This window comes from Saccoglossus kowalevskii, chromosome 4 (assembly GCF_978046115.1).
Source record: "Saccoglossus kowalevskii chromosome 4, keSacKowa6.1, whole genome shotgun sequence".
NCBI classification, from domain to species: domain Eukaryota; kingdom Metazoa; phylum Hemichordata; class Enteropneusta; family Harrimaniidae; genus Saccoglossus; species Saccoglossus kowalevskii.
In genome coordinates this window covers 22,519,683-22,545,686 of record NC_140644.1, presented here as the reverse complement: position 1 = coordinate 22,545,686, position 26,004 = coordinate 22,519,683, and the positions used below count along the sequence as shown (strand labels likewise).

The window sequence follows — 26,004 nt, the reverse complement described above, 5'->3', positions numbered from 1 at the left end:
ACTCTGCTGTTCAATGTTATTAGCATAGCAGTAAAATAAATGTGTGTCTTGAAACCACAGACTACATATGTTTTCTCTACGTTTATATTTAAAGTATCTTGTGTTAGTCTCGTTCACATTCGCACACTTGTCACAAAAATACAGTGAGCTAAGTAGTTCTTTTCTAGGGGGAACTAATGACCCAGAATGCACTTCGTAACAGTGGAGTTCTACCCGAAGTGTCCGGAAGTACGGGCTGTGTCTTCGTTAAAACTGTCCTAGAAAATGTAGACTTATACAGATTTGTCAACATCAGGCGAGAAGTGCACTTGATCGCCACAGTCTTCTCATCAATCAACGTGCACCCACGTGGGAAAACTTGTGGAGCTAGCTGTTCAGATAGCTTTGCAAGGGCACCTGTTGTATATAATTAGGTACGCTTCCTCATTCCCGTCCTGTACAATATCTTAAAAGACTAGGACCTCCCACTCTCCCAAGAGAGATCCAATCATAGCATGACGTCATCGGCCATGAATATTTTTGACAATGACAATATTCTATAACTATTTATTTTCATTTTTAACAAAAACATCCTTGGTATATTACTGCATGACGACTACATTACTACTAGATGTCTTCGTTAACGCAAGTACCTTTTTTTTTATTCCAACACGCAGATAGACATTGACATTTTAACTGTTATTACGGTACCTTTGGAGGACTATTGAAACAATGGCTGAGCCTGCAGATATCATAAAGAGATCATGCATGGTTAAGAGGTCTATCAACAAACGACGAATGGGTCCGGTGAATTACAAAGCCAGAGTATTTATATTGACTAATAGATATCTGAGTTACCACGATGGAGACAGTATTGAAGTAAGACTAGTAACTTGGTACCAGATGCCAGTTTTCTCTTTTTTATGCATATAGAATAGTTTTTTATTAATATCATAGAGACACTTCAATTTGGGCTGTAATGTCACCTGACAATCTGTCTAATCATTTATATTAATTTTAAACTGTTTAATCATTGCAATATTTATCAATGGGAATGTGATTTGTTAAATCATGCACCTTAGAGAACTAAGGTCTATGGTTAAATTCAGGCTTGACCAAGAGATAGTTCAAAACTTTTCTGTCAAAAGTGATAGTTTGACAGTTCATGGTCAAAAGATTCATGCTGCCCCCTCCTGTCTGTATGCTTGAGAGTAAATCCCCCCAACATATAAATATATGTACCTATGTATATGTATATATGTATTGTACCTAACCTGTAAACATTTGAATAATACCAATATCAATTTAAAGAAGAAGTTGTGATTGATTAAGTAAGCCACTTCTGTTTTGGAGTTACGGGTAAAAGTTTCTTAGGCCTCTCACTCACAATTTTCACCCTAACCATGCCCCTCCAGTGCTTCTGTCCCATTTCAGTTGTATATACCAGTGTTCTCCCCAGAAAAATGTCTCAGAGTGGCAGCTAGTTAGTCCCCGCTCGGACGCAGTCCAAAAATGGGGACTTATGTTTTGACCTCCGTGTGTCCGTGCGTGCGTGTGTGCGTGCGTCCGGACCTGTATCTTAGAAATGCCTGGACCAATCACAATCAAACTTCACACATACATCATACATGATATTATACATATGCACGTCAATTTGTTTCACGATCCGATTCAAGATGGCCGAATGGCGGCCATTTTTGTGCTAAAAATCATCAAAATCAAGCATTTCTCGGCTGTTTACAGATGGATTTTGTTCAAACTTGGTATATACATTAGACATTATAGGACCTTGATACTCATAATTTTGTTTTACGATCTGATTCAAGATGGCCGAATGGCGGCCATTTTTGTGCTAACAAATCCTAAAAATCAACCATTTCTCGGCTGTTTACAGATGGATTTTGTTCAAACTTGGTATATACATTAGACATTATGAGACCTTGATGCAAATAATTTTGTTTTTCAGATAAGAGTCAAAATGGCCAACTGGTGGACATTTTGTTTTAATGAATGTGGTTCTCGTGCCATATCTCTGACTTACTTTCACTGATTATGTTCAAATTTTAAATATTCATTATAAATCCTGTCATAGATAGGATCCTATTCAAAATGGCCAAATGGTGGCTATTTTTGTGCTAAAAAATCATCAAATATCAAGCATTTTTGGCATTTATGGATTGATTTCGTTCAAACTTGGTACATATATTAGACATTACAAGTTCCTGATGCACATCATTTATTTTTCAGATCGGATTCAAAATGGCTGTCTGGCGGCCATTTTGTTTTAATGAATGGGCTTCTAGACCCATATCTACGACTTGTTTTGACTGATTATATTCAAATTTTAAATATTCATTTTACATCATGTCATAGATAAACAGATAAAAAATTGTTTGACGATCATATTCCAAATGGCCGAATGGTGGTCATTTTTGTACTAAAAAATCATCAAATATCAAGCATTTCTGGCATTTATGGATGGATTTCGTCCAAACTTGGTACATACATTGGACTTTACGGGTTCCTGATGCACGTCATTTTATTTTTCAGACTGGATTCAAAATGGCTGACTGGCGGCCATTTTGTTTTAATGATTGGGCTTCTAGAGCCATATCTCTTAAATGCTTTGACTGATTATATTCAAATTTTATATATTCGTTATACATCATATTATATATATACACATGTATTCAAAATGGCTGATTTTGAATGCTGTTCCAGAGCAATATCTTTCAATATGGACAAGTACTTGTTTGACGATCAGATACAAATGTCAATCATTTTAATGTTAAAAAATCATATTCCTGACATGGTTATATTCCAGCTATATTACTATAAACAAAACTATATATCTTAAATTTGATAACTAACGGGGACTGTGCCATGCATGGCTTGTTTGCATATAATTTACATAATCATTAGCATATGTCTGGAAATAAAGAAAACAATAATGACAGGCTTGCATGGATGAAATTGTGTCTTTATTTTTTAACAAATTTATGTACTGGTGGCCGCGTTGGTGGTGGGTTTATCGCTCGCAACCAGGGGCCCAGCAGGGCGTTCTATGCGGAACCACGACGTAATATTTCTGCTGTTTGACATCATTTCTTCTTCAAGCCGAATATGTTGCTGAGAAAATGCTTGCTATTACCCCAATTAAATAGGGCGAAAGTGTTTATTGTCGAAGTACGAAGCTGTATTAGTCCATTGTCTTTGCGTAATCACTGACATGTTTCCATTCACACCTGATTTGGCTCACAGTACCGGACGCTGATGACGCTGACTAACAGATTCGCATGTGTATTTATAAGCTAAAACAAAGAGTTACAGGAAATGCCACAGAGTAGCGGGCAATCTCTCAAAGTAGCGGCATAAATAATAGAGTAGCGGCCCCGCTATGCTAAACCGCTTTGGGGAGAACACTGTTTACCCCTCTTCAGGTCAATTTTAGTTATTTGGGGGGGGGGCATATTGAATTACATTGGGGGCTGGATTGTTAGAATAGGGTTCAAGGAACTCTTTCCTTACCACTTTTAGGCAGTCCCAGGGCATAACATAAAAAAACCTGTGTACAATGTATAATGACTACCTGCCTATGGTGACCACTTTTAGGTACTCCAAGGCATACTATATGAGCATAAGGACCACCTGTTTTATGTGACCACTCAATATTATTGTAGATTCAGTTTTGGTTAGAGACCAAAATAATAAGTAAGTTCAATTTATAAAACAATTTCTAATTTCCTCAAACTTATTTGATTTTCATCAACTCAAATAAATGTGTTTTTTTTTTGTAACATTACCATCTCATTATTTTCTGGACCATTATCATGTCAAATGTACGAGTTGGCAATCCATAATAATCCATCCTCCATATAAAGACCACCTGTCTATATAGACCATTGTAATAAAGTCTCGTGGCTGGTTGGAATAACGGGTTTGACTTGTACATGTTACATTTTACAGTACAGTGCAGTAAAGTACAGTTAATTACAACACCAAGTAAGATTGTTGTACTGTTACATGCCAGTTTAGCAAATTGCATAAAATATCAACAATATCATTTGTGAGAATAGATTCATATTGAGCTAGCTAAAACTAAATGCTGCTAAATTAGCATGCATTTTGAAAATATTGATTACACAGGTCAAAGGTCACTAATGCTATTTCTGATCAGAATTGAACTTTGAAAGGAAATGTCAGATATATACTTGTTGTGATTGGTCAGCATTATATGATACATGGTTACTGATTGTCTCGTGCTAATTATAGCCACTACGGGGGATGTCTAGTGAAAATGTGGAACATTTAAAAGTACAGTACTATGAATTCTTGATATATTGCCGAGTGAAATTCAAAATATTGACTATGAGGAGATTAAACGACGGCTACCTTTACTTGTTTCTATGGATTACCCCATAGGTAGAAATTAGAATAAAAAAAATTGGTCAAAAAATTTTCAACTGAGGATCATTAAACTATAAAGTTATTTTTGTTTCCTGAGTTATCCCATGAAACATCCAATTAGTCAGTTATATGGAATACTTTCAGCAAATTTGTACGACAAAAATATGATAGCCATATTCATTCTTGTGGCCTGTACCTTGTCTTCATTAGTATTTTAATTATATTTTATTTACACTCCACTTACAATAACAATATGTGCAAATAATATGAAATTTATAAATCAAAGTTCCTCTATCATGTAACACTTCAAACTAGTGTCCAGCATCATGGTATGATGGCCAAGTAACATTTTATTAGCTCTGCTGTCATCAAAGAAGACCGAGCAGAGCTCATGGGTTGGCCAATCTGTTGTCGTACGCCGTCCATCAACTTTTTTCATTCAAATGACTTCTTCTCCAAAACTGTCAGCTTGATTGCCTTGCTATTCATACCACACCTACCTACCTGGGATGGTATTTTGTCTGATTTATTCATTTCATGACATCACATGTAAACCTCTATTTTTTGGGAATATTTTTGTCATTTATGATTATAAATGATTTTTTTGCAAAATGCTTGTCAGATTGGACAATTTGGCATGAATGTTGTTGAAATGGATTACACTCAGACTTATTATTTTTATGGCACCATATGCAAGTGTCTATTTTTAGTGTATTTTTTTATAATTTTTTTTCTCATTTTTTCTCCGAAACTACCTGCCACATTGCTTTGAAATTCATATTGTAAACACATGGACTTGTCCTCTCTCAAGTTTGGTCATTTGGTGAAGATATCTCTATTTTTGTGGAAGTTATGATTTTTGTTTTGTTGTTATTTATTTTATTTTTCACTTTCACTTTCACATGCATTATATATTGGCTATGTATAATACATGGACTCCAGTAAAAAATTGTATCAGTTGGCTGCTAGGCTTTCTTAGTACACATTGTCTTGGAAAATGAACTGGATGGGTCAATGTTTTCCAGAAATGCTCAAGCTCAGGTGTCAACGTCATTTCAAGGTGTATACGTTTGCTGCTTTTATATGGGTGATACTGAACAGTGAGGGTGGGAGGGACTAAAACACCTCTCCAAAATTGTTAAGGCTGGGTCAAGGTCATCTCAAGGTCACATGTTGATTGCATGTGTATTGGGGGGTCAGGAGGTCACCCCTCCATCGTCAAGATCTTTCAAAGAAAAGTCGAGGTCAACTCAAGATCACTTTTTCATTCTTAATTCAGTCACATGTACAGTAACTAAATAATGCAAACATATTCTGATAATAGTGACAACAACTTCATGTTTCAGCTTCAATTTCCTGTACACCCACATCATCAATTATACATACATTACATACACAAATACATTTTCTCTTATGAGATATGCCCTTCCAGTGACCATTGCCACAATTACTAAACTGCCATAGACTCCACTTCTTCTATCTACCTAGTAACTGCCTCTGCACTTGTCAATTACAGGGGGTGGGGGTGGGGGCTCTACCGACCACAGGGTCGCTTGTTGAATATGTGAAGGCTATTATTTTTGAGTTTATGCATTCCTTCTTACCATAACAACATAAGAATGGAAACTAATTTTGACAAGTAATATAAATACTAGATATGTTTTGTTACAGTATTTTGGGGGATTTGTGCGTTTCTTATAAACGATATAAACAGTCTATCATTTGAATTTAAAACTACATTTTACTTTAAATATATTTACGATATACATAGAACAAAAATGATTTAAATATATAAGAGGATTTTCTCCACAAAATTGACCAAAAATTCTCATTCAAGAAAGTAAGCAACAGACAACTACTGTTAAGTACGTTATTTTTACTTGGAATTTATTTTCTCTATTTTGACTGAAGGGGTGATTCAGCAAAAATAAAATCCAGCAACTTTACATTTTTCTCGTACATATTTTACATTCAACTCATCAAAAATCCGGGAAAATAAACTCAATACACACATGTAATATATTTTCAAAATATTTTTTCAGTGAAAATGAATTCCAGCTAAAATAAAGTTTTTTACAGTAATTAATTAATTAATTAAATTCAAGAGTAGACTGCATTCTTTTGACAAAACTCCTGCATATATGCTGGGGAAAAAAAGGTCAGACCTGTAAATTTATAAATCCAGAATATTGAGATATTACAGAGAACACTGTATACAGGTATTTGTTTAATAAAAGTTTTAAATGTTCCTGTTTATTCATAAATTCCTACTGATTTTATTTTTATGGCATCATGGTTTGTTCAACTTCCAGTTGTGTTTTAGCAGTGTGTGCTTCTGACATGTTTGATTATTTGTGCCACCAGAATGTATGACATTTTAGATATAATTTTCAATTTAATTTTTTTGTTTTTATGGGTTTGTTTGGGTCAAAAGTTGACTTTGGTGATTACAAGCTTAAAGAACAAACAATCATATGGTTCTATTTTTTGCTGAAAGCCACTAATAAAATACGTAATAAAAAATGTTGTGAAGTGGTCACAACTCAGTTGTTTTATTGACTTAACAATACAATACTACCGTACTTGACCGTTTTAGTGCCTATGCTTAACTAAGTGCCTACCCCCTACTTTTCGGAAGATTTTTGTGGGGTCAATTTTGACTAAGCACCCATCCCTGCCACCAAAATCAGTGTCAAACAGATCATACTTCGCTATTTACGCTGAAGGGATGATTCAGAGAAAATAAAATCCAGTGAATATTTCTTTTTTCCTATATTTCCCATAAATAAATATAAAATAAATTCCATACATTCCATAAATTATTTCAGCTAAATTAAAGTATGTTGTAATGAAGAGGAACACCCATCCAACAGTTCAATATGCCTCAGTGACTAACAATTATTTCATGCAACTTGACAAAATGAATAATTAAATTATGTATAACATTTGGTAATTGGGCACTAACTGAAAGCAATAAGGAAGTAATACTGCTTTTATCAAAGTGTTTTACAGGTCTGAATTACTGATACATGTTGAGGCATATTTACTTTATTATACCTAGATCGTTTCTTTATCAAAATTTGGTATTTTAATTTGTTTTTAGCACTTTGATAACAGTTATTTACAAAATAATATGAGATAAACTTTAGTACAGCTGAATAGAAAAGATACATTTCTATTCTAGGTCAAAAAATTCAACTAAAGTAATAAATCAGAGACAGTTTACTGGTTATTTTTGTCTCTAATGCTGAAGGAATGACTGCTTTTAATGTTTGTCTACAATTTGCATTCATATGCTTCTTTGTTTTGTAACAATTCAAAATTCTCAATTTTTATTTTATGTATAATTTATATTCTGTGAAAAAATGTAGTTCATATTCACAAAGTATTTTGATATAACATTAACTCCAAAGCTCATTGTATGTTTTTGTAAGTTTTTGATTATGACATCACTGCACTTGGCATGAGAATGAAGGCAACATTTGTATAACACGATTCAAGCTCTCTAATGCGTGTAACCTATAGAAGTAAAAAATGGAGTTACCACAAAGCAGAAATAAAAATAAAACATGGAAAAAAAACAGAAAAGGAAATGTATAAAAAAGAAATGAAAATATAGTCTGACTTCCTAAAAGGGAATGACTTGCAATAACAAAAATGAACATAGTTAAACTGTGATGACCTTTGTTACATACATGTAATATTATTTCATTTATCATAGTTTGTTTTAATATGAATATGCACTGTCATAATTAATTTTGAATACAGACAAGTTTTAGGATTGAAACAGCCGTGGGAAAAGCAGTCTACAAAATCTCTTCTGTTGATGTAATTATCTTACAAAAAAATTGGTGCATAATTTGGCAAATGATGGACTGTGTATTAATGCATGTATGATGACATTTTGATAACATGTGAGGCTTAAATTTTGTAAACCTATTGCAGGCATTTCTTGTATCATACCTTCAAGAAGTTTCTTTCAACAAATTTTCTGATGGAATTTCAGATCAATTTATAAAATGTCTAATTTGATGAATAATCTGGTCTGTAAAATTAGAAATTGCAACCAAATCTTTGATTCATCTAATTTTGATTGAGATTTCTTTTTCCCCTTATGTTTTTAAGATTCTGTTCACATCTAAAGGCAGCACTTTTTTTGTGTGCAAGGCTTTAGTTTTTGTACTGACATTTCTGAATTACTGTTAATAATATTAATACAAAAACACAGTTAATGTTATTAACTTATTAGATTTAACCTGAATAAATTTATTAAGACAGAAATAGGTATAAATTGCTCACTGTAAATTGACTTAAGACTGTAAGCAGTAAACAAACTGAGTATTACAATAAGATTACAATACAGATTACAATACAGTAAGAATAAATTGAAAATACTTGTATGTCGTATATATCTATGAATGTGAACTGACTTAAGGCTGAGTAGAACATTGAATACTGTTAATTAAGTGTTAATTCTGAAAAACCACAAAAATGCACTGCAATGTAGATTCTCCAAAGCAAACAATACTGTAAACTAGGACCAACTAACTGTTACTATTTTTAGGTACATGTACATACCCCCCCCCCCCTCCCCCGTACTTCAAGGCTGAAGTTGATTTCACATTGAGAAAGCAGACGTTGCAACATGATAGTTATCACTGGAGGGCGCTTTTTACCTTTCATTATAATACAGTCATCACACTACGAATATAATGAGATGGTTCATATTTATCTAACAGAGACACTTGTACACCATACTTGGGCAAGAACCAGCTAAGATAACCAAGTTTGATAAAGTTTGAAATAGTATTACTGGTATTCAAGTTATCTTGCACACATTAATAAGTATTAACAACGGCGACAATGATGTTGACAGATATTTTCCCCAATATACCTTTCCCTTTTATTTTAAATGATATGGGAAGGGTAAAAGGTCTTTAAAACAAAGCTAAAATGAAAATCAAACATTAAAAACAGAAAATGAAACTTCACAAACTTGAAATAGAACTTTACATACAATCGTTTATTAACAATTACAATAATTTAGGTCAAATCGTATATGAACAAACATTAAACTGGCTGTTTTATAACACAATCAAATCCACTAGTTCAGGGTGACTATGGGTTAAAATAAACACAAAATTGCAAACTTTATCAGGCCATAAATTAAAGTTTGTTCAAATATTGTGACAGGAAAAGGCTCTACTTACATTTATATATTTAATTAATAATTAATTTAATTCTTTTATTTATTTGCTGCGTCCTTCTTACAATAGGGGCTCACTAATTTTAAAAATTTGTCACAGATTTTGGGCCTCAGTGCCATGGGGTAAATATAGAAATGTGATTTCCATGGAAACTAGTTTAATCACCCATAGGCTAAGGGACGACGTCAAAAGATCGATGTCGGATAAAAAACTTATTTCCTTTAGTTTGGGGTGGGGGGTTTTGACCTCAAAAAGTTTCCATCCTACAAAAATGATTTTATTTTTTAATGAAGTCAAAAAAATCTTGGAGTATTTGTAGTTCTATCCAATCATGGACAGGAATAACCGAAAAGGGAAAAAAAACAAAAAAATGGTTTGGTTCGAGTGTAAATCTGTGCGTCAAATGAGGTGCATTTGTAAAATCTTTTTACACCCACCCGACAACCAACTGCTATGCAATACTACTGTCCGATTATCAATTTGTATTTAATGGTGAATGTAGTCTGACGCCATGACCAATATTTATCAATTAAGTTTCAGGGGGGGTAGGGGGGTTTGGAAAAAAACTAAAGGAATTAAGTTTTTTATCCGACATCGATCTGTTGACGTCATCCCTAAGCAGTCCAAAACGTTAGCCCGCTTAGCATGGGCTAATATGGGTTGAATCTGTTTTAAAAACCGGTCCAGACCCAAAACATTTCTCTGGTATGCTATGCATTATTTTTGTCAATTGAGGGCTTTATCTTGCACATTCTTTATTGTGACATATTAGTTTCTCAAAAACTTGTAGGAAGATAAAACATCTGCTATATGGTGATTTATGTATTAGCTTTCATACCAAATAGGCCATATTTACTAATAATCACATGGAATCACATCCACTAAAGACTTTGCTAGTTCTACGTGAGTAAATGTTTTAGACCACTTGATCGACTCACTTGAAACTGTTTTTTTCAGATGGCTTGCATGACCTTTGTGGAAATAATTAAACTGTCCAAGAACAATGGATATCTGGCTGTGATGCTAAAAGTAATTAAACACCACACAACCATGTGTTCTTGGGCCAGTTTAATTCTTTCCAGCATGACAGCCAGACACTGACAGCCATGTATTCTTGTATAAATTCAATTTGTAACTGAGTGTCTGATTGAGATTTTCTGTTTATTCTCAGAGACCTGGCAAAGAAAAAGGGAAAATATGCATCCATGAAATCACAGTCATTGAAGAAGTAGATGAATCTGCTTTTGCAGAAAAAAACAGAGGATATCCTTTCCAGGTAGTTATCATAGGTTTGTTTTTAGTCACTGTCGAACATAGTCTGAAACAGGGACTTTATTTTGGCTTTCATCCAACAACTTTCTGACAACATTTCTCGAACCTTCCTGGATTTTTTCGTTTATTTGCCTTTGCCTGACAGATAGCAATTTTAGTAAAAACATACTACCAGACCGATTTCATTACAAATCAGTACTGTCATTTCCCACGGTGGATTACTGATGCACATCATTTTCATTCAAAATGGCCAATTGGTGGCCATCTGTATTTTATTTTTTTGATGTGTTCATGTTACTTGAAATACATGTAGTATGAAAAAATGCATGGAAACCTCCTTACTAATCACAACACATTTAAATATGTTGCTGTTTTCATCTGCAATAGCATTGAATTGTTTTCCCATCACACATAATCACTCTTTTCTTTTTGTGCCTACAAAAACTTGAACATGTCATCAACCGTTTTTTGGCTGTACGTTTGAATTTAATTCACAATTGGTATTGAACACTCACAATATCCAACTGCTGCATTTCATTTTGTTTTATGATTTTATTCAAAATGGTGGACTGGTCGAAATTTGTTTTAAACAGGATTCAGATGTAGTCCAAAAATGAGAACTGGTCCATCCATCCATCCATGTGTCTATATATCTGTTCGTTCACCACTGCATCTGTACATTCCTGTATTGCAGACATATGCATGCTCAAATTACATTCAAATTACTACATGTATGTCACACATCATATGTAATACAGACACATGTAGGCATATGCATTTGTTTCATGATTCAATTCTAGATGGTTAAATTGTGTCCATTTTACTGCTAAGAATTTCAGTCATTCCGGAAATGGATCTTTGTTATGCATGGACAGGTTTGTTCTTGGTTCAAGCCATGACCTATCACATTCAACCTTGATACATACATCATATCACACATGCACTCATTCAATGACCAAATTCACAATGGCTGTTTGGTGACCATTTTCAATTTAATCAAAATCAAAATCAAACATTTCTACCATTCTGGGACTGGATCTGGATCATGCATAAATTCTAAATTCATTCTAAATTGTTATGTACATTTGACATGATAGGACCTTGATACACAAAACTTTTTTTTCCTAGATCAAAGTAAAAATGGCAGACTGAGATCCAATTTGTTTTAGTAAATTCCTTTTCCAGGGCGGGATCACTGACATATCTTGACAAATCATATATAACACAAATACACAACATACATAATCGGCTCTAGTTTGTATCAATGTAAACAAATGTGTCCTGTAGAATGGAGTTAAGCAATGATTTTTATAATTCCCATTCTTTCACCACGATTCACAAAGTTTTGATAATATTAAACTTTTTGATTATAATTTTTTTATATATGAGAAGCAATATTTAAAATCAAGTTTAGACACTATGGGTTTGATATTATATTGTGTGTAAAATGCATTGTACTCCATTCAATAGTGTTATTTTTAGATTTATATACAACCAAATACATGTACTGTAAAATACTTTATTTTCGCTTGGAATTATTTTTCGCTATTTGCGCTGAAGGGAATGATTCAGTGAAAATAAAATCCAGCAAATGTACTATTTTTCTTATATTTTACATTCAACTCGTCAGAAATCATTGAAAATAAATTCCATACAAAACACCCAAAGTGTCTTTTCAGCAAAAGTAGCCTCAATTTTGACTGAAATAAATGAAAAAAATACATTAAATTAATAAATACTTAGTCATTGAATAATGATATGTACAACAGACAGGTTTATGGTTGATACTGTGACCTTATGCGTAAATTCCCTCTCTTCCTGTGTCTCAAATGATCGTTGATATTTGAACATAATTTTTTGGGTAGAAAGTGATACTATAAATTTTTATTAGTTGATTCATTTCCCAAGAAGTTTAGGTATATTATAATTCCCAACTATGTAATACATTATGTGTATAATACATGTGTCATTTAGTTAATGATTTATATTTGTATGATTAATTTTTGAGTAGATTATTATTGTTGATTGATGTTCTATAGAACGCAAACCATACATCTCTCTGGTATTGCATATATATATATTCTATCTAACTTCAATAAACGAGTACGTTCTATTCACGCATATACGTAACTCTGGTTTGTTTTGTCGATTGTTTGAATCACTCTGATTGACTGGGGGCTCATTGAGCTACACTTGCCTCTTCCCCATTGTAATAATACTGTTTTTGTGATTACAGGTGTGTTGGAATGACTATGTACTTTACGTATTCACACATCAAAAATCTGAAAGAGATGATTGGGTCTCTATTTTACAAAACAGTAAGTTCATGCATGTGTTGTAAACAATTTAGTTGACTACCATAGAGTCATATGGTACAATGATGTTGATCATCAGCACCATAATTATTCTTTAAATGTTGGTGCAACATTTTGTCTATTTTTAATTATTATTCTGTAATTTTTTAGATCATTTTGGACCAGATCATAATTACAGTTACTGTGGAATACTTTATTTTCACTGGAATTAATTTTCGCTGAAAAGGCTTTTTGGGCGTTTTGTATGGAATATATTTTCACTGATTTTTGATGAGTTTAATGTGAAATATAGGAAAAAAAGTATATTCACTGGATTTTATTTTCACGGAATCAATAAAATAAAATAAAGTATTCTACAGTACTTCAAGATTTAATTTTTGGCAAAGTGTTTCAAAATTGAGAAGGCTTTTAGATAAGTTTTTCTGACAATACAAGTATAAAGGGTTAAATTATGTTTATTTTTTTTGCACAGTGTGTCGAGATAATAGATGTCTTCTTAACAAGTATCACAATGGCATGTTTTCGTCATCTACCTGGTCGTGCTGTGGGCAGACTGCAAGATTGGCTCCAGGATGTCAAGAAGCATTTAAAAGTCGTATAAGAGGAGGAAGGAGGAACAGGGACTCAAGCCCACTTCCATCTACACCAGAGAATGTCCGCTTTTCAAGACAACCAGTCTTACCTCCAGTGAGTGGTTTAGAGTATCAAACAGAATAGAATAGAATAGAATTTAAATAGAATAGAAATTAAATAGAAATTAAATAGAATAGAATAGAATAGGGTTCAGTACATTAGGAGGGACAATAAAATAGTATAGAATAGAATAGATTATAGGGTAGGAAGAATAGAATATCATATTTATCCAGGTACATGCTCAAATAATAGGGGTGGGCGTATGCCTGGACATCCCCTGAGAAAAAGAAAGAAAATTCGCAGATCGAACTGTGGCAGGGAATAGAATGGCAAATGAAAACTTGGAACGGAAATAAATGAATATTTTTTTTTATCCCAAGTGTAGAAAAATCCCCCCTGGGCGTATACTTGGACATGACCGCAATTTCTTTATTGTATCAAAATGGGGGGGGGGGGTGCCCAGGCATGGGTGCTTACCCGGATAAATACGGTAAAATGTAATATAGTAGGGTAGAATAAAATGAGATGGATAATAGAATAGAATATATGGTTGGGAAAATAAAATAGAACCAGTAGGGTCGGATAGAATAGAATAGAATAAAACAGTACCTAACTGAAATGCAATGAAACAGAATGGGAAAAAAGTAGAATGGGCAGGATTTCATTAATTTTATTGTGTTTCTTTCATAGCCTGCACCTCCACCTCGACCACCAGAAATAGAGAAGGATTTGCGTGTTGTTGTAGCATTGTATCCGTATACACCAACACAGCAAGGTGATTTAGCGTTAGTGAAAGGAGACGAGTACACTGTGTTAGATGATAGTAGAGAACATTGGTGGAAAGCAAAAAACAGTAGAGGGTAAGTTATATACACCTCAGCTATTATACTTGTATTTATCGGATATGTTTTGTTTGTAGCATTTGACGTAACTTTCAAATAAGATAATGCAATTTCTTATATTTATGATTAAATTAGAGACTATAGCTATAACTGAAGTAAGGTAATTAAACCTTTGCAGGAATAACTGCTGAGTTATAGAAATTGCAACTTAGATAACTTCAGTAGCAATGTTTTAACAATTTTGCTGTATCTTTATTTTTCTCTTGTTGGACAAACCAGGGAAAATTTTTGACCAAGTGAAGTACATCATAGACCTATGAGTGAATCAAATATCTGAGGTCACAATGGCTAAAGTTGATAATTTGAACTTGAACAATTTATGCACTGAAGACCAGCAATGCACTTGATTCACCACCTACCGTAGTACACTGAATGCATAAATAAAATGAGTTTAGAATTAACAACTTGTCTAAATTTAAACAAAAAAGTTTTTAAAAAAAATAAAATTGCACATTTTTGTGCAGGTATGACTTTGTATTAATTTGTGTCATAGGCAATAATCATAATTGTCAATTTTTGCAGGGAAGTGGGACACATTCCAAGTAATTTTGTTCAAGAACAAAAAGACTATACTAATATGTTAACCAAGTTTGAGTAAGTATTTTAATCCTTCTTTCTGTCATATGATTTGCCTTTTTATTACCCTATATAATATTCTGATTTTCTCACATGGGCTTGAACCTTTTGAATGCCATACATTTTGTATGATCATACATTTTAATGTATTATATTTTGTTTATTTTTATCAAATGAACTTAATTTTACATTGGCTACTGTATATTTTTTTATTAAAAATGTTATATGGGAACAAATTATCTGAATTTAGTTCAGCAATGCTTATAGACAATACTATGTAAATCACTACGTCAAACAATAAACGCTGTATAGGCCCGACGTAATGTATGTATGTTGACCATTCTATACATTGTTTCTAGTATTACAAATTCAGCTGGTTCATAAATGATGTATATAGTAAACACATAAACTATAAAATAATACTAACTTAATACTAACTAGTGATAATGTGGTTGTGTTGTGAAAAAAATAATCAAATTTTCTATTTACAAATTATTTGTTTCTGTTTTTAGTTGGTATTCATCCGAGGTGTCAAGATCTCAAGCAGAAGAAGATTTAAAAGCTGAAGACAAAGAAGGTTGTTTTATTGTTCGTAATTCTAGTACTGCTGGAATGTACACTCTTTCCGTTTACAGTAAAGATGGGTGAGTACAATCTTCCATATTGTTAAATAGCGCCATCTAGAGTTTGATTTGTTTATTATTTTGTTTTTATTCAGGTTAGCCAGCAAATGCTGAAGTGTAGTCTTATTTATGTAGACAACTGGATTCTTGTTACTATGAGGTACAACACCAAGCAATCCATTGTTGTCCTTTGCAAAGAGAATTTGTAAAAACTTACTTTCCTGGAATGAGTCGAATGTAATAATGTGTGTACGACTAGAGTTAACAGTCGACTAAGGAGAATGTATCCAAATTCTCCCTGGAGCAATGCGAACATGCTTAACACTTTGCATTGTTTTGAAATAAAGAATCCAGATGGTATAAAATGTTATAAATACTGACTTCCCATCTTTGAAACATGTGCCATTATGTTTGGGAGACTGGTCCGCAATTAGCACTTTAAAAAAAATGCCCAAAAAATGCTGTGACTTATGTCTGAAAATGTCGTCTGGCACAATTAAAATATTTGAAAAAAAGATAAAAGGGAAAACAAATTTTTGTAATGGTATTGTATCCACTATGATTTTGTCTGTACTCCATCTAGATTTTTTTTTTCTTTTATAAATTTTTTTTTTGTGCCAGGTGACAGTTCCGGACATTGAATGTCACTGTTTTCTCTCCTGACTTTTTTGTATGTGCAAATTGTAAGTGCATCTAGATCTATTGCAATAATGAACTTCACAATTATTATTCATATACATTTATACATTTCAGTGTCATTGGCATGTCTGATGGATTTGTACGTCACTATCATATTAAAAAGAACGACCAGGGTTATTTCTACATGTCAGATAAACATTCCTTTCCAACGATTCCTGAATTAATAGATTATCATCAACACAACAGTGGAGGTATGTAATAGTTAACCTTCTTTTAAATCATCGCCAAAATATGTTATAACTGGTGTATTTAAGTATATGTGCATTCACATCAGATCATTTCTGATTCAAAAAGTGCCTTCAAATATGTTAAATCATGCTGCAGTAATGGCCGGGAAAAAACAATTCTCTGTTTCTTGTTTCATGGAAATTTTTAAATGAGGCAGCGAGGCGATTTTTTTTTTTTTTTGAATACTGTGCTAAAATAGGAGAAATTTGAGACAAGTACGAGTGCAAGCGCATTTTGAATTGCTTTAGAAAGAAAAAAACGCATAGTTCAAAATGATGCGCGCGGTAACGAGAAACAGATATTTTTTTTCTCAGCCTAAACCATCTTCCAGCCTGGCGTACCATAAGATCTTACACGAAGAAAAAAAAAGATATTGTACACTAGCATGACATGAATTTTTTTATATTAAACAGGTCTTGCAACGAGGCTTCGTAAGCCACCGAAAAGTTACAATACAGCTCCAGCTACTGTTGGTCTAGGGCATGGTGAGTTCTATTAATAGTGTTGATTTATTAAACAGTCGTATTAGAAAAATAATTTTTGGGCATCAACACTCACAAAATAAGTGGTAAAAATCAGGATGTTGTCCAATACATAACAATATGGATCACCTATGCTCACACATTGGTTGTCTTAAATAAATACTTTGATTGTAGTGCACATGTAATGCACAATACTGTAGAATACTTTATTTTCACTTGGAATTTATTTTCGCTGAAGGGATGACGAATATACTTCGAATATATAATAAATCAGTGAAAATAAATTCTATACAAAACGCCCAAAACGTTTTTTCAGCAAAAATTAATTCCAGCGAAAATAAAGTATTCCACAGTATATTATTTTGCCCAATTAAAAAGAATCTTAAAGAAGTTGGAAGAGGATTTTTTTTTTTAGCTCTGCTGTTTTTCAACGGAGCTGTATTACTGATTGTTGATGTTGACTTCTTAAAAAAACGACAAGACCACTTGATTTGATATATTGGTATATATGTACCATGTGTGAAAATAATCTCTCAGATTTATTCATTTCAAACATTTTCAAATCATTCAAAATTCTATTTTTTCACATAATTTTGAAAACAGCTAGACACAATTATACAAGTGGACCTTGGTCCAGCTTTGTTCATTTTGTGATGATACCTGCAATAGTCTAATATTATTGTCAATTTTGGTAAAACATGCTATTATCAACTTCTTCAAGGTGACAATGGCTATGATTTTGAGCACTTTTTGTTTAAATATAATCACATAAAGATGTTCTAATCTTAAAAAATATTAATTTAGACACTACTATAATTACAAAGTTACCATACAAAAGACAAATATCACGTACAATGTGATGTGGAGGCATTGATGCCATCTTTTTTCACATGCAAGTGATTTAATATACAACGTCAGTATATATCGTTGCTATGAATCGTTGCTATGCAACAACTAGTTTTAATATCGTAAACACACTCCATTGTTATGCAAATCTGTAGCGCTTATAACGTAGTCTGTTTCGGTGGTTTATTTAATAAAGTCTTAATTCCTGATGAGTGAGGTACTCCATGTAACTTACGAAACAGTACTGTAGAGTGAACTTTACTCATGTAGTCGTGTCTTAATTTCTCTGTCCATGTATGTAAATCTGCTCTACAAACTCATCGTTTAGTATCGAGCACTCTCACCTGGAATAATCGACTACCTTCCTATATATATATATATATATATATATATATATATATATATATATATATATATGCTGTGCTTTCAGTATCCACATTTCGACAACGGCCGTTACTAATTGGAGAAAATCGATCAATAGTTACAGCTATTGTCATTTCAAAATTACTTGCCCAATTGCATTGATATTTTATATACAGACTTCTTGCCTGAACCTCTGACAGGTTTGTTGGTTTTGTGACAAGTTTAATTTTCCAATTTTAGTAAATATTTTTGTCATTTTGGGTAAAAAAGGTTTGTATAAACAAAATACATGTACGCCCCCGTGGATGGCTATGGCTGCTACATATACGCGGATTAAAGTACAAAATCATTAAGACCAAATTCACATTCATTCATTGATAGTGCTGAGACAGTGTAGGGTTTACATTATGCCATCGATTACCTAAGAATCAAAAGTTCTGATCGTCTGAAATAATTTTATTCAACAAGTCTCTGTAAATAACAAATGTATTATAAATCCACATTGTAATTCATATTTAGTGTTGACTATGTGAAGATCATATGTCTGTCAGTGTCATCGTCGTCGTCATTGTTCTTGTTTTTCTCATTATAAGCACAAATAAACCTAAAATGTATTATACATCATTAAATTATGATTTATCTGCATAATAGAAACACGCCTGTAATATACATACCGTAAGTGCGTGCACTACTAGCACATACGATAGATGTAAATCTAATTTCTGGTGTTTTATTGTAGATATTTGGGAGATTGACCCAGCGGAGATTACGTTGATGAAGGAACTTGGGGGTGGTCAATTTGGTATAGTCAGGCTAGGAAAATTGAACAATGGTACCTACGTTGCAGTTAAAATGATGAGAGAAAACGCAATGTCTGAAGATGATTTCATTGATGAGGCCCGAGTAATGCAGTAAGTAGGATTACAATATCAGATTACAATTTTGCAAATTTTTTTTTAAGTTTGTATCTCCATTCTGTAATTCATAACAATCAAATGTAAAATATTACAATCTCAAAAACTTTCATCAATGATTTTCGCCAAATTTGCTTGTCATGGACACCATCATATTATCAAGCCACAAACATTTATAGCAGTCAAAATTGTGGTTTATAGCGATTTAACTAATTTTGTATTTCAGACAACTCAAACATGAACACCTAGTGCAGTTATATGGTGTATGTAGCAAATCTAGACCATTGTACATCATCACAGAATATATGAATAAAGGTGAGATTTCTTGATGAGACATCTTGTTTTGTTTGACTATCTTCTTTGGCATGCACATAGTAAGGATGGAAGGGATAATATGTGATAATTCGGTACTCATACAGCAGACTGATATGGAACTTGTAAAATGTTGTAGTAGGGTAATCAACATTCCATATAATGGTTAACGCCAGGATAGTTAAACAAACTGCCATAGTGAATATGATAGGAAGATGGTCACACAGCCCCGTCACGTAGTCCCAAACTGGAATATGGTTTCTGTGGCAAAATGCACTACCAGATACCGGTATATGTCGACTCGCACTTGCAAAAAAAGTCAGGAAAGACAACAGTGACATTTAATGTCCGGAACTGTCGCACAAGACAAAAATATTTTTAAAATTACAAAAAAACAAAATAAACAAAATCCAATATATACAGTCATATTGTGGTATGAATATTTTCTTCTATAACTTTATAGGTTGTCTATTGAATTATTTGAGATATCGTCAGTATCTACTTGACAAACCACTACAATTACTTGATATGTGTAAACAAGTCTGCTCAGCAATGGTTTATTTGGAATCCAAAAGTTTTATACATAGAGACTTAGTGAGTATCTTGTTATTCAATAGCATAATCTTGTTTACTTTAATAAAAGTCAATGTTTACCCTTCTTTTACCCTTCTGTTAACTCTTACTTTCAACTTTTTTGCCAAAACTTGGTTATCACATTACCAGGACTATCAAATCATAACTGGTTATCAAATTGTATGGTTTTCAAATCATAACTGGTTATCAAATTGTATGGTTTTCAAGTCATAACTGGTTATCAAATTGTTGTATGGTTTTCAAATCATAACAAGTTATCAAATTGTTGTATGGTTTTCAAATCATAACTGGTTATCAAATTGTTGTATGGTTTTCAAATCATGACTAGTTATCAAATTGCTGTATGGTTTTCAAATCATAACTGGTTATCAAATTGTTGTATGGTTTCCAAATCATAACTGGTTATCAAATTGCTGTATGGTTTTCAAATCATAATATATTATCAAATTGTTGTATGGTTTTCAAATCATAACTGGTTATCAAATTGTTGTGTGGTTTTCAAATCAAAACTAGTTATCAAATTGTTGTATGGTTTTCAAATCATAACTGGTTATCAAATTGTTGTATGGTTTCAAATCATAACTAGTTATCAAATTGTTGTATGGTTTTCAAATCATAACTGGTTATCAAATTGTTGTATGGTTTCAAATCATAACAAGTTATCAAATTGTTTGGTTTTCAAATCATAACAAGTTATCCAATTGGTGTATGTTTATCAAATCATAACAAGTTGTTAAATTTTTTTATGGTTATTAAAATAATGCTTATTGTCCTTACTACTCAGGCTGCACGTAATTGTCTTGTCGGTGACAGAACTACCGTTAAAGTGTGTGATTTTGGATTAACACGGTAGGTCATTTTTATTTTCTGTTTAGTGATTGTGACTTTTCCTGCCTTTGTATTCAAACACAAACACTTAAGGGGCCATGTCCTAATTATTTATCACTAATATTTACTCCTTAACTTACCAGTTTTAGTTTAGTTTTTTCTTCCTAGCCATCACTATTTTTTTCACAACTTCCTAGATTACTGTGCTACGCATAACACCTGTTTGAACTACCATTTAATTTCGCACTGATCCATATTTCAGCTATTGATCCATGTAACTCAGACTTTTAAACAAATTGTGGCTTGCATTTATATACTCCTAGTTGGGCAAGGTTGTAATAATTTCACTATGTTTAAGGTTTGTAATAGATGATGACTATACCAGCTCAGGAGGCTCCAAATTTCCAATTAAATGGGCTCCACCAGAGGTTCTACATTACACCAAGTTTAGTAGCAAATCTGATATCTGGGCATTCGGTAAGTTGTTTTATTCAATTAATTGATCTTTAATCATGTGTTGACCAATCAGAAGATGTTTTATTCAACCAGTAAAGGGGTACAACCAATAGAGGGGTTCAACCAATTAAGGGATCCAACCATTAGAGGATTCCAACCATTAGAGGGGTCCAACCAATAGAGGGGTCAAACCTATAGAGTGGCCCAACCAAATGAGGGAGTTACAGTTATTATCAATGTGTAATATAACTAACTGTCTGTTGTTACTTGTAGGTATACTAATGTGGGAAGTATTCACGGCTGGTAAGATGCCATATCCTAATATGAGTAATGTGGAGGTAGTAAACCAGGTGTCATCTAGGGGTTATAGGTTAGAGCGACCGAGTAATTGTCCTGAATCTGTCTATACTATTATGATGTCTTGCTGGGAAGAGGTAAGGGTGTGTTCAATCATCAGCCTTGGGGTGCTTCAAGGCTGCTGGGGTGTGTGCTTCAAGGTTGCCTCCGTACTGTAAAATACTTTATTTTTGCTTAGAACTAATTTTCGCTATTTTTCGTTGAAGGAATGATTCAGTGAATATCCAGCGAATATACTTTTTTTCCTATATTTTGCATTCAAGTCATCAAAAATAAGTGAAAATAAATTCCATACGAAACACCAAAAAAGTCTTTTCAGCGAAAAATTAATTCCAGCTAAAATAAAGTATTTTACAGTATTTGATTATAATGGGGACGTCACAACTGGGATACCGCAAATTGTTTACTGCCCTTGCTTGCAGTACTGAGACAGCTTGACATAAAGATGGTAGTTCATGTCGTACCCAGAAGCAGGTAATTGAACAAGCTCATAGTAATTGAGCTCTCGTAGAAATCTAATTTCAAATGTCACATATATATGAAACCTACACATCACATTAAGGATGTTGGATTGTAGATTTCGTCTTTCTTAAAAATTATCACTCATATTAAGTGTGCACATTTGTATCAACAGGAGCCAGATAGACGTCCAGCTTTCCGAGTTGTGATTCGTCAAATTCAAAAGCTAGCTGCAGATGATTATCAAGAATGGAACATTTGAGCATGTAGGAAATGTCACTGATTGGTCAAGTCATCTATGCAAATGTAGCGATACTATTGTTGTGTATCAATAGCAATACCATTGTCATACCGTAAGCAAAATGGTGCTCTCAAGTGTTTTTTCTATCAACAGTAATAATCAGAGGCCAAAGTATATTTCTGAATTTCTGTAAGGAGAGTATACTACTACAATTTTACAAATCATTCTTGAATATTTAAAAAAAAAAAAAAGTTAAATATTCATTTAAGTTCCCAAAAAATGAGTTTTCAGTAGCATTTGTCAAGAGATCTTACTAAGAATAGAACTATTGAACTTTTTCAAGTATGTTTGAAAGATCAAATGCAGACAACATTCACAGACGATAAAGAAAAGACAATTTTACTTTTATTAATATTGTCAATTCCATTCCACTTTGGGTATCAGTCAATAGTGTACTTTTAGTGGTCAAAGCTAGTCATGTGTTGAATGTGCTCAATCACAAAATATTTAAACATAACCATCACTCAAAAGGAATTGTATAAGTATTATGTTTGTCCTACTCTCTGCCTCTAACATTTAACATGATTAGCACAAATTCTATTTTTCCCCTACTCTTGGCTGAAATTTTTCAAAGACGAACAAAAATTCTGATAAACCAATAAGATTGATATACACCTTTGAAACCATGCTTTGTTATAAGCTGATGAATGGAGGTATTTAAAACATAACATGATGTATATATTCAGAAAGCTGGAGATTTCAGTTTATTAATGAATTAATTATTAATTTTGTTTTTTATTCATAAAATTGTTTTGAATTTGGCGGGGTTTAAGTGCTACTATAATGCATTATTTGACTGCGATAGTAATCAAATTTTGCATTAATACTTAAAATTTGTGGAATGTCACTTCAAAAGAGGCTAAAAATGTTAAATATGTAACAAATGATGTCATCAAATATTACAAATAGATATCCAGTTTTTGTTTTGAGAGTACTTGCTCTTATTATGTGAAATCCTGCAATGATTTATTTGTGAGTTGCAAGTGTTATTGACGTAATATTTTGTGGACCAGAACTTTCTGATTTTTTCTTGATGAAATTATTCACAAAAAATCTACCGGTAATTGTAGCTGTGCTAATCATGTGATTAATTAATAAAACCCCTCATTGATCTCAATCTAATCTGTTCTGTAATTCTATTTTTAGCTTTGATGTTATGGAATTGTTACTGGCTATTTATAGTAGCGTAAATGACATAGCAAGTTCAGTTTTTGATGTTTTGTATCATTGAACTAACCTTTGATATTTTCCTCTTATTATTCAATTTATTATCTTTTTTCTATATATATTTATATTATACTATGAACAAGGTTTTAATAGTTACACTATGTTTTACAATATGCAGAGTTATATAACATTAAGCTTGAGGATTTCAGACACTGAAGCACTACAGTTACCAAGTGTGTATGTTACACATGATGCATGGAATCCATATTATGGAGACAGGGATGCTTTAAAGTGGCAATAGCTGAAACAATTTTTCTTCTCCAATTTTTATTTTGAATAAAACATTTTCTGTGTTATTAGCGTCAATTTCGCTGAAATGTGGTCACTGGAAGCGTAGCATATAGCATTGTACATTTAAACACTTGCAAGTGAAAAGAGGTGGCCGTTGGGTTGCGTCCATGTTTCTAGAGGGCGCCATGTGCTAAAATCCAATTTTGTCACAAGAACCTCCCATTTTAAGATGCACGATAAAAACTTACCGCAGACTTTCTGTGAAAATTGTATTTATTTAAAGAAAAAAAAATCAGTTATTGCCTCTTTAATAGTCACTATCAGCATTCTGAATTTCATATGTACCCAGATAAATTCACAATTTATGAATTATGTATTCTCAACAAGGTAACCACGGGAAAAATTTCGTGATAAGCATTTTCAGGCGAGTATTTCTTTGTATTTGTTGTATGTGCTGGCTTCTTATATGAAGCGTGATAGTACGAGCCAAAGAAATTCATATAATGTTTACAAATCAAACTTTTTTAATGATGACACTGCTTCTTTTTTATTTACTCAACTTTGATACATATTTTTAATCATTTCAGTACTTTTGTACAAACTTTGTGGTTCAATATTGTATCTTGTGGATAACTAACTGAATATTTTTTTTTAATTGGATAAAATGTGGGAACAAAACAGTATGGCATACTCAATTAACAATGAGTTTATACAGAACTGTACTACTGCTATATAATGTTCATATTATTGTGTTACTAGTTGTAAATAGCTGTTACCATGGTGATCTTCATAAGGGCTAAAAATCAACAGTTATTGCATGTACAATGTATACCGTATTTGCTCTATTAGAAACACATGTGATCACACAAGACCTGTATAACATTTTGGTATAAATAAATCAGTTAACTAATTAGCCAATTTTTAACTTTCCTACAACATCTCAAGAACTAATTATTGCATTTCAATACAACTTTATACACAGATGCTAATAAGACACTACACAGACTTGATTAACTTGACCCTTATACTGTCAGCTCAATGTACTTTTACATTGACTTAACCAGATAAAAGTTATGTTTAAATCTGAACACATTCATTACCTACCGGTAATTTGCATAATTTTGCCAAATTGTAATTGGTCCACAAATGCCTCCAGTTTCAATGAAACTTTGTACATAGATTATCTGTGAATATGTACATACATTATTAGCTTAGGGTTAAAATCAAGAAGCACTTCATTTAGATTAAAATGAAAATTTGTCTTGGACGTCAGATAGACATGATGAGTTTAGTGTTGAAATACATGCATATTAATCAAATAATTTAAAAAATTATTAGCTGAACTGCATATGTGAAATCCACTCGCTCATTGTATGAAACTTGGTACATAGGTGTTCCAGGGTAATGTTTAGTTCAGAGATGGAATCTGTGCATTTGACAGGGCATTTAAGCAATCCCATGTGTTTTTAATGGAGCAAACGCAGCAGACATATGCACTATGATGTTGAATGAAAGTCCTCTGGCAGCATGACATGCTCCTGTATAACCAAGGCAACATAATGAATCACATATATTACTACTACTTGTTGTAAACTGCTATTTACATATCTACAATTGTTTTCTACAACTGCTGAATGAATTATGGACAAATTTGTAAATTTTAATACATTAGATTTGAAAATAAAGATTTTTTAACAAATTCTGGTTGATTTGTTATTAAATGAATGCATATTATGAATTCACTGAGATCAAGTATGAAATTTGTTAACCCTTTGAGGGATATAATGTCTCAG

At 32.7% G+C, this 26,004-nt stretch overlaps 1 protein-coding gene across 1 annotated transcript; it reads left to right on the top strand.

The window, feature by feature from the left end:
- Positions 1 to 180: 180 nt before the first annotated feature.
- Positions 181 to 25,910, top strand: LOC100375520 (tyrosine-protein kinase BTK-like). The gene is made up of 17 exons (XM_002733994.4): positions 181 to 413; positions 657 to 858; positions 10,765 to 10,869; positions 13,102 to 13,183; positions 13,653 to 13,867; positions 14,504 to 14,673; positions 15,238 to 15,309; positions 15,804 to 15,935; positions 16,668 to 16,804; positions 17,255 to 17,326; positions 19,272 to 19,443; positions 19,673 to 19,761; positions 20,222 to 20,352; positions 21,137 to 21,201; positions 21,539 to 21,657; positions 21,910 to 22,070; positions 22,628 to 25,910. Exons 2-17 carry the CDS (start codon positions 712 to 714, stop codon positions 22,712 to 22,714), a joined length of 1,956 nt encoding a protein of 651 aa, XP_002734040.1. The 5' UTR covers positions 181 to 413; positions 657 to 711; the 3' UTR covers positions 22,715 to 25,910.
- The last annotated feature ends 94 nt before the right edge of the window (positions 25,911 to 26,004 follow it).